This window comes from Rhododendron vialii, chromosome 9a (assembly GCF_030253575.1).
Source record: "Rhododendron vialii isolate Sample 1 chromosome 9a, ASM3025357v1".
Lineage (NCBI taxonomy): Eukaryota > Viridiplantae > Streptophyta > Magnoliopsida > Ericales > Ericaceae > Rhododendron > Rhododendron vialii.
In genome coordinates this window covers 14,080,126-14,089,088 of record NC_080565.1, presented here as the reverse complement: position 1 = coordinate 14,089,088, position 8,963 = coordinate 14,080,126, and the positions used below count along the sequence as shown (strand labels likewise).

Below are 8,963 nucleotides of genomic sequence, written 5' to 3'. Positions count from 1 at the left end.
CTATCTTTATATGAATTGGTTCGCACAACAACCTAACAAATTTCGCCGAATTAGTTTCATGATAAACAATCTAAATAATTAACTATAAAATAATAGGAACATACAAACATATTTTCATGGTAAATACTATAAATAATTTACCATGAAATCTAAAAGCTTATATTATATATATGGTTTAAAATATATACATATATATAATTAACGACACTCAAAGGGCAATAGCGGGTATTAAAAGTATGAGAATGACGAAATCATAAATTGCTGAAAAGGATAGAACGAATTCATGAATGAAGAGGGTAATCATGAATGAAGAAGGTAATATGGACGAATTTTTAAATCTCCCTCGTATATATAGCATGGATTGATTTATTAAGGAAAATTTTATACGTTATGAAGAGCTATCGTCTCTTTTCAGCCGGTTAGGTTTTCTTTCCTCATCGGCGCCAATTAGGTTGTGCTATCTCAAATCGAGCAAGCGACGGCTACAGAGAGCAAAGGCGCGCGCACAGAGAGAGAGAGAGAGAGAGAGAGAGAGGAGTTTGCTATTACAACGCACAGAGATCAATTAATTCCGATGGCGATGATGGCGGGAGGGTCGGTGGTGGTTCCGGCGAACAGGGGGCGGGGCGGCGCAAGGGGAGGGGTGGTGGACGAGGACGATAAGCTCGTCTTCGAGACGAGCAAAGGCGTGGAGCCCATCATGAGCTTCGACGATATGGGGATCAAGGACGACCTCCTCCGCGGGATCTACAACTACGGCTACGAGAAGCCCTCCGCCATCCAGCAGCGGGCCGTCGTCCCCATCATCAGGGGCCGCGATGTCATCGCCCAGGCCCAGTCCGGCACTGGCAAGACCTCCATGATCGCCCTCACCGTCTGCCAGGTCGTCGACACCCAGTCCAGAGAGTACGCTTGTGAAACCCTAGTTTCCTTCCAACTATGTCGTTTTGATGTTTCAGCGTTTTATGTTATTTTCTCTTGTTACTTGCTATATTTTCGTTTTAGGGCTTCTTACAAGCCCTAATTTCCTTGCCCTCGTTTTTTTACTGGGTCGTGTATGCGTTTAGGGTTTTAGCGTTTTGTGTTGTTTCTGGAGACATTGGGCCGTTTTGTTTTCGTATTTGATACTGGAATCCTGTATTTTAGGGCTTGGTGTATGTTGTTTGTAAATTGTAACAGAACCCTAGTTTCGATTTATGTCTTGTTTTCTCTTGCTAGACCGTCGACACCCAGTCTAGAGAGTATGCTTCGCTTCTTACTAAACCCTAATTTCCTTAAAACTATGGCGTTTTTTATTTTGAGCGTTTTATGTTATTTCTGGAGGAATAGGGTTTGTCTTGTTTTCATATTTGGTTCAGGAAATCTTGTATTTTACGGCTTGGTATATGTTGCTTGTGGTAGAACCCTAATTTCAATGGACTAATTGTTTTCTTTCTTTACTAGATTGTATCTTATGTGCGTAGCGTTTGGTAGCAATATTCATAATTCCTCCATGATTGCCCTCGCCGTTTGCCAATCCGTACCTTAATTTCTTGCCCCTCTTTTATTTTGGGGGGTGGGGGTCATGTTTTAAGTTATTACTCTGAAGTTACATTAGTATGGGTGGTTAGGGCTTTTGCGTTTTATGTTGTTTTTGGACGTGTCGGGTTTGTCTTGTTTTCGTTATTTATTCTGAAATCCTGTATTTTAGGGCTTGGTGTGTGTTGTTTGTAAGAGGACCGTAATTCCGATGATGTCTTTTTTCTTTTTGTTGTTCCTATATTATAGCTTGCGTGCTTAGAGAGTACTGTAGGCTTCTTGCCCTAATTTCCTTAACTATGTCGTTTTAGGGTTTCTGTGTTTTATGTTGTTTTCTTTATATTGTAGCTTGTGCTTAGTGTTTGGTAGCATTTTTTAATCATACCGACACATCTAGCTTTTTTGGGTCACTATTAGGGAAATACCCATGCCATTTGCTAGTGTTGCCCCAAATACTCATCTCAATTGTTGATAAGAACTCATCTTATATGGACTTGTGTATGGGGGTTGGGTGCATCATGCATGTATCTGTCAAAGTGTGATTCATCTAATTCCCATCTATGTAGCACGGACACGGACATGGGACATGGCAATTCTAAAAAAATGGGGATACGGACTTGGCGGAGGACACGCCGCGTGTATAAATAAATAAATATAAAATATGAAAGTTTTTATGGACCATTGTATATGAAAAATTTCACAAATTGTATAATTTTTTTTTCAAAGGCATAATTACATTTTAACCCAAATGTTTTGAATAATTTCATATTAACCCCTAAAAATTGAAAAAAAAAATACATTTTGACCCTTAGCCGTGTCCCCAGCATGTCTCCTATCAAAAAATAATAAAAATTATTGGACACACCACGTGGCGTGTCCAATACGTGTCCCAGTGTCCAATACGTGGATACGGCACCCTTTTGGAGTGTCGGTGCTTCATGGATTCCCATCTTAGAAACAAAGGGACATGAAAGATGGACATATAAAGTATAAAGTTGGGCAACTTTATGCGGGGAACTGGGTTGAATAACTGGAGGATGGTGATTGGTTGGGCAACTTTATGCGGAAAAAATGGGTGTAATGCTTTACGGATGAAAAAGAGATGTGGAAAAGAAAAAAGCAGTGTGGAATTGACTGGAATAGTCAATTATTATATTCAAACAATTTCTGCTTTCTACTATAGTCAAAGGTTCAGTTAACTTCTTCGTTAGCTTTTTAATATCTTGCAGCTTGATAAATTTCATTTCAATCTCACAGGGTCCAAGCATTGATATTGTCACCAACACGGGAATTGGCTACTCAAACAGAAAAGACGATATTAGCCCTTGGGAATTTCATTAATATACAGGCCCATGCATGCGTTGGAGGCAAAAGTGTAGGCGAGGATATCAGAAGACTAGAAAGTGGAGTTCATGTGGTGTCTGGAACTCCTGGGAGAGTTTGTGACATGATCAAGCGGAGAACATTGCGGACTAGAGCTATCAAAATGTTGGTTCTTGTGAGTATAACTTCCTGTTTTTGTGTTTTTTCCTGTTTTAGTTATTTCTGCTATTTTTTTCTGTGTCCAGTTCTTTTTGTAGAGCTTATTGTTAAATGTTGAGGATATTCATTTGGGGAACTCATTTCTATGTAATTGACATTGCAACAGGACGAGTCTGATGAGATGCTAAGCCGAGGTTTTAAGGATCAAATTTATGATGTATACAGATACCTTCCACCAGAGCTTCAGGTAACTCTCTCTCTCTCTCTCTGTTGACAGATAGATAGATATTTTGCTGCATTGCATTCGGGTTTATGTAAGCCGAAGCAGCCCATTAACGGCATTCTCATGCTTTTTATGTGTTGATCATGCACCCCTGATGAACCAACCACCAGCCAATCATGCTATCCTTAACTTCCCCTTCGATTCCGCTTCTGCTGCAGTATAAATCTCTGTCATGGAATGCCAGAGTGAACCGGGAAAAGAAGTATACAAGATAACCTTTTCCACTTTTGATCTGCCGCGCATGAAGGAAATTCCTTGTAATGCCCAAAAGATGGGGAATTTAGGGGTGACTTGGTTTAGTAATGAAAATCTGTCATGGTTCATGTGTTCCTGATGCTGGTTTATGACAATTTTGTTTGTAGTTACTTATCTAAACATGCACCTAGCTTGTGCTGAGACATAATTTGGGTTTGCATTACTGGTAGTTCACTGCTCAAACATGCCGATGTGTGCAGATCCTGCAGGGAGTGGCATGGCTTAATATTTAGAATGTATAATAATTGAACTTTATTACAGGTGGTTTTGATATCTGCTACCCTTCCTAATGAAATTTTGGAGATGACAAGCAAATTTATGACTGATCCTGTTAGGATTCTTGTTAAACGTGATGAGTTGACTCTTGAGGTAACTTATCTTTTGCTCTTTATGTTCCTTTTGAGTTTTGAGAATCTAAAATTCAAATTTCATTCTGCTTTTTACCTATATTTTCCAAATATTACAGGGTATCAAGCAGTTCTTCGTTGCTGTAGAAAGGGAGGAGTGGAAGTTTGATACTTTGTGTGATCTTTATGATACCCTTACTATCACCCAGGCTGTTATTTTCTGCAACACAAAGCGGAAGGTATCGTTTTCAGTGGTTTTGTTCATGATATTGAGTGTTGATGTACTTAATTTCTCACTGCGATGCAAATAACGGGATATTAAAGTACACAGAATGTAATTGGGATCTAAATGTTCATTCATTTTTTGTATTGAATTCTGGTATTTCCAGGTATGCAGCAGGAACAGCTGCTGGCATCATCTATTGGGCTTAACAAATTAACAATATATTTCTTTTCTGTGTAGTTCAAGAAAATTATGTTGAAGCCTCTCCATATCCACTTAAGTATCTGTACGCACCCTACATATACCCAAATCATAATCGACTATAACAGTTTTAGGAAAAAATTGGTCACATAATCCATGTAACTTATACCCCGTACAATCAGTCAAGCCCGGGCCATACCAGCATCAAATATGTATTCAGAGGCATCATTTTTGACGTAACCATGCTTCATATATCTCCAGATGCAGTTTTATAGTTGAAATTGTTTGATGGTTGCATTGGCGAATTAAGATTACGGAATCTGGTGTTTTCAACTGTTGGCCATACACTTCTGATTTGTTGCTACCAATTTTAATCTATTCAGTGTAGTTGATTGGATTTGTTTTAGATAATCAGCCAGCTATCTATTAAGTTTGTATCCTCTGGATGATTTTGGCCTATTTCATAGTAAGAATCCAAATTTGAAATTCAAGTAATTGGACCTGTCCTGAAGTTGGCAAAAATGTGTTCCCGTCAGTTCCTACATTTGAAAACAGGACGGGGTTTATTTAACTTTGAAGACTAGAATAACGCCCTGTGTTTTTTACAATCAACTTCTGTTTAATGAAGGTAAAGAGTACATTCCTTGTCTTAGCAGTCAACTCCCTTGTAGTTTCAACTTACATGCCCATCATTCTGATGTTTCATTCCATCCAGTTGATCAAGGGACAAATTGGCTACTGAAACTTTCAGAGTATTTGGTTGGTTTCTTATTAGCTATTGAACTTGTAAAGATTACTCTTGGGATGTAGAATATTATCTATGCCAGTATATTGTAAAGGAAAGGGTTTGGGGGCTATCTTTGATTGTCAAGAAGGAAATATTTTCTTTCCGTTTGTAGTGCTTGAGTTGTACTTGGCCAGTTTCCTGTGATTAATAGAACAATCTAATTTTAATAAGTTCTGTCATTTGGATTTAATTGCCTTGTTTTATGTACAGGTTGATTGGCTAACTGAGAAGATGCGTAGCAACAACTTTACTGTCTCTTCTATGCATGGAGATATGCCCCAGAAGGAGAGAGATGCAATAATGCAAGAGTTCCGGGCTGGTGACACCCGCGTTCTGATCACTACTGATGTTTGGGCTCGAGGGCTGGATGTTCAACAGGCAAATACTCTCTTTCATTTAGTTGTTCATACACTTTGTCCTTTGTAGTATTCTGTGAAGTTTCTTTTCAGTTGCGATTTTCCAAGGGACCAGTTAACAGTTATGTCGACAATTGTGAACTGGTGATGCTATTTATGTACTCAGCTAATCTATATCTGTTTAGCATAATTACTGGCCCGTTGAAAACACAAATTGGTGGCTGAAGAACGTAATGAGCAGCATACCTAGGCCCATCCATTTGGTTCAACAGGCCAAGAAGTTACTGAGTAGAGGGCTGTGAGTTATACGGCTATGTATGTATTAGAGGCAGGCTAGGGACCTAACTCAAGTAAACACAATGAAAGAGTTGTATGTTCTCTCAACCACGAAATTGAAGCTTTGGTACATCTCTCAAATACTGTATATTGGTTGAATTTTTGAGACGTCAGCTGGGTTCTAGATGTTGTCCTGGATGTAGCTGGTATTTTGGCCCTGTTTAGATACTCGCCATAGAAATCATGTGTAACGGACCATTCATGATGGAGGACAAGAAAATAAGTAAGCAACGGCTTTCTTAATGAAGTGGTCCAGTTCATCAAGAAAATAGCTGGTTCAGGTTGTATATACTTGTGGAAACCGAACTGGACTGTGTTTAGCCTCCAAATTTGACCTTATATAAGACGAGAAAATAAGGAAAAGCACAGAACCAGATATTAAGATGGATTTGTGTTTGGCCCTTCGAGTGGGTTATGTTGGGAGATGCTCAAGATCTCTGTTAGATGGACTTTTGAAGTCTATTAGGTACCCATGTCGAACACTGTATGGGATGTTTAATTGTACGTTAACCTGTACCCAAGTCTATTTTGAATAAAATGTGTTAAATTATCATTTTTAGTTACAAAACTATGAATTATTGAGTACAATATGGGTTGCAAACGATTTTAGAGAATTGAATGGTTCGTCTCCAGTTTTTTTTGTGATGGCCATATTTGCTCATCCATTTCCTGCCGTACTTGGGTCCCATGTCCATGTCTGTGCTTAGTACTTAGGTGTAGTACTGTCAATGTATGTTCATGTGTTTTTTTTTTCTCTTTCCAACTTCTCCGCCTCTCCTTCCACTATGTTCGGTTATGGTATCCAAGCAATCAAGATTTTTGTCGAATAGGAAATGACAGAACAGTATATGTCATGTTTATCGAGTTATTTTGGTATGCAGAGCATCTAAGCTCGCAAATAATTCTGACACTTGTATTTGCTTTGCTGCCTTCATTGTTCTCTCTTTAGGTTTCTCTGGTGATTAATTACGACCTTCCAAACAATCGAGAGCTTTATATCCATCGCATTGGTCGGTCTGGTCGTTTTGGACGCAAGGTATGTCTTTTTGATATTGGACTTTGTATAGGGCAATAATCTCATATTAGTTTTCCTATTTGTGTTTCGCCTCCACTAAGTTGAACGCAATTTCTAATATACCGAAAAGCCAAATCTTGTTTTAGAATATTGCAAAGAAACCGTACAGTGCCTGATTAATGCTTGATCTTGCATTTGATGTTTGTGATTGTTGACCTTCTTGAGACTTCCTCTATACATAGGATTCTTATTCTTATGTTTGTAGTCTTCATGTTTATGTTGTTTGTGATTCAATGGATATGACTCTGATTGATGTGTAGCCCGTACTTGTATTCCTTGTTGAGAGTCAAATTAGCTGCTGCAGTGGTGATTAATCAATTAACTCAGTCAGGACTGGGCATGTTCGGTAAGCGATTCCATTTGTTCGGAAACAAGGGGTCAGAGCTGCTGTTTGTGTTCGTTTTAATCACCCTAGAGGCTAGATCTAGAGGACGTTAATTTTTCTGGTTCGTCGTTAAGAATTAAACTTGTATCTACTTTTGTGTAGATGTGTAATACATACTCAGGGAGGTGTTACTGGATTCTTCTACTCGTTATTGAAGCACGTGTGCTGCTTTGTTTTGTAGGTCATTTTAGACTTAGATTAAGATGGGTTTTGTTCTTTGAACCAATTTCCAGTTCATTTAGCTGAAGAGCATTTTGGGGGTCGGCAGTTGGGTGGTCGGCGGCTATCAATCTGCTTAGGGTTAGGGTTTTGTTTGGGTGTTGGGCTGGGCTTGGCTCGTTTTCGGGCTGGGCTTGGTCCATTCTTGAGCTGTATGTTGTTTTGGATCTGGGCTTGAGGCCCAATGGGTATTTTCTTGGGTTGGTTTCTTGCTAACCTAGGGTTTGGGTCTCAGGTGGGCAGAAGATAGTTCTTAGCTTTGCTTAAGATTTGATGCCATCATTCCTTGTCCTTTTAACCTTTGTAACAATTTCAAGGATTAAAAAAAATGTTACATCTTCTGATTTTGAGTTGGCTAAGTTGGTAATTTGTTGACTGGGAATTGTATTGTGTGAAGTATTTGAATGAATAAGGAGGTCAGGATGGTATGCCTGTATGTCTAATTTAAGGCGGGCTCAAAGAACTGGGAAAAGTTCGAAGCCAATGGACTGTAATTGTAATTTGGAAAACAACAATACAACAATCTTTGTGTTTTTCTTTTAGTTCATTTTTGTCGGTAGATTGCTCAAATTCACTGAAGACTTGTATTGCTACTGGCATCACCTAATTGTCATTTTGCTTCTTATGTTGGGGATCATCGTCAATCTGAAACCTCGAATATAAAACATTCCTGCATGCATTCAAGTGTTTCTTGTAGTTGTTTTTTTGCGGATTAACTAGCAACAATTATATGTGTTACTCATCTTCGCTGTAATGAAAATGGGCTTGTTTACGGTTGCAGGGTGTTGCAATAAACTTTGTCAAAAACGATGATATCAAGATTCTTAGAGACATTGAGCAGTACTACAGTACCCAGATTGATGAAATGCCAATGAACGTGGCTGATCTGATATAGTCCCTCTCATTTGCCTGGGGAACACAGAAGGTTTAATGTTAAATTCAGGCAAAACAAGATTGCGTGCAGCACCCTTGCCACAGGTGTGCATGCTGGCTGTTTTCTCGGTGGTGATTTCTTAAATTGCGTTGAGTTTTCCAGGTTTTTATAACAAAAATACCTGTTTGAGACTATGCATTGATATGACATTGTGTATTTAACGGATATTCTTAAAACTGCTGGGGAGGAATGCTGTGGTGTAATATATTGTGAAATATTGTTTTGGCATGGATTTTGTTGTGTGTAATACATTGTGCCCTTCTCTGCTTTGCTTTGGTTAGTTTGGAAGAAATTTCCTCGTAAATTCAATTGCGGTGCTGATGATCTTCAACTACCTTGAAAGGTTGTAGAAAGTGTTTGCTTTCAAACCTGCCCTCAACAATCACCAGAATGTGAATCCCTCTGCCTATCGTACAATAGTGAAAGTTCTAGTTAACTGTTAAATCAACATTTTGAAGGTCTTGTTTTTGTGCAAAAGCGGTGTATATTCGTAAGGAAACTCCCTGAAATGTAGCAGCTAGGTTGTAGTTTATTCCCAGATCAAAAAAGGCTGTAGTTTATT

The 8,963-nt window shown here is 38.8% G+C and overlaps 1 protein-coding gene across 1 annotated transcript; it reads left to right on the top strand.

Moving 5' to 3' along the window:
* The first annotated feature begins 260 nt into the window (after positions 1 to 260).
* On the top strand, positions 261 to 8,681 carry LOC131300776 (eukaryotic initiation factor 4A-3). Its single transcript, XM_058326760.1, has 8 exons — positions 261 to 906; positions 2,776 to 3,016; positions 3,167 to 3,247; positions 3,800 to 3,907; positions 4,005 to 4,124; positions 5,307 to 5,474; positions 6,738 to 6,824; positions 8,249 to 8,681. The coding sequence occupies exons 1-8, from the start codon at positions 575 to 577 to the stop codon at positions 8,360 to 8,362; spliced, it is 1,251 nt and encodes a 416-aa protein (XP_058182743.1). The 5' UTR covers positions 261 to 574; the 3' UTR covers positions 8,363 to 8,681.
* Positions 8,682 to 8,963: the final 282 nt, after the last annotated feature.

Excerpts from the sequence above, each read along its gene's own strand:
- LOC131300776 (XM_058326760.1), top strand. The coding sequence starts at position 575 with ATGGCGATGATGGCGGGAGGGTCGGTGGTGGTTCCGGCGAACAGGGGG. Across the intron at positions 3,908-4,004 it reads GTGATGAGTTGACTCTTGAG|GGTATCAAGCAGTTCTTCGT; the intron begins GTAACTTATCTT and ends CAAATATTACAG. Across the intron at positions 5,475-6,737 it reads GAGGGCTGGATGTTCAACAG|GTTTCTCTGGTGATTAATTA; the intron begins GCAAATACTCTC and ends TTCTCTCTTTAG.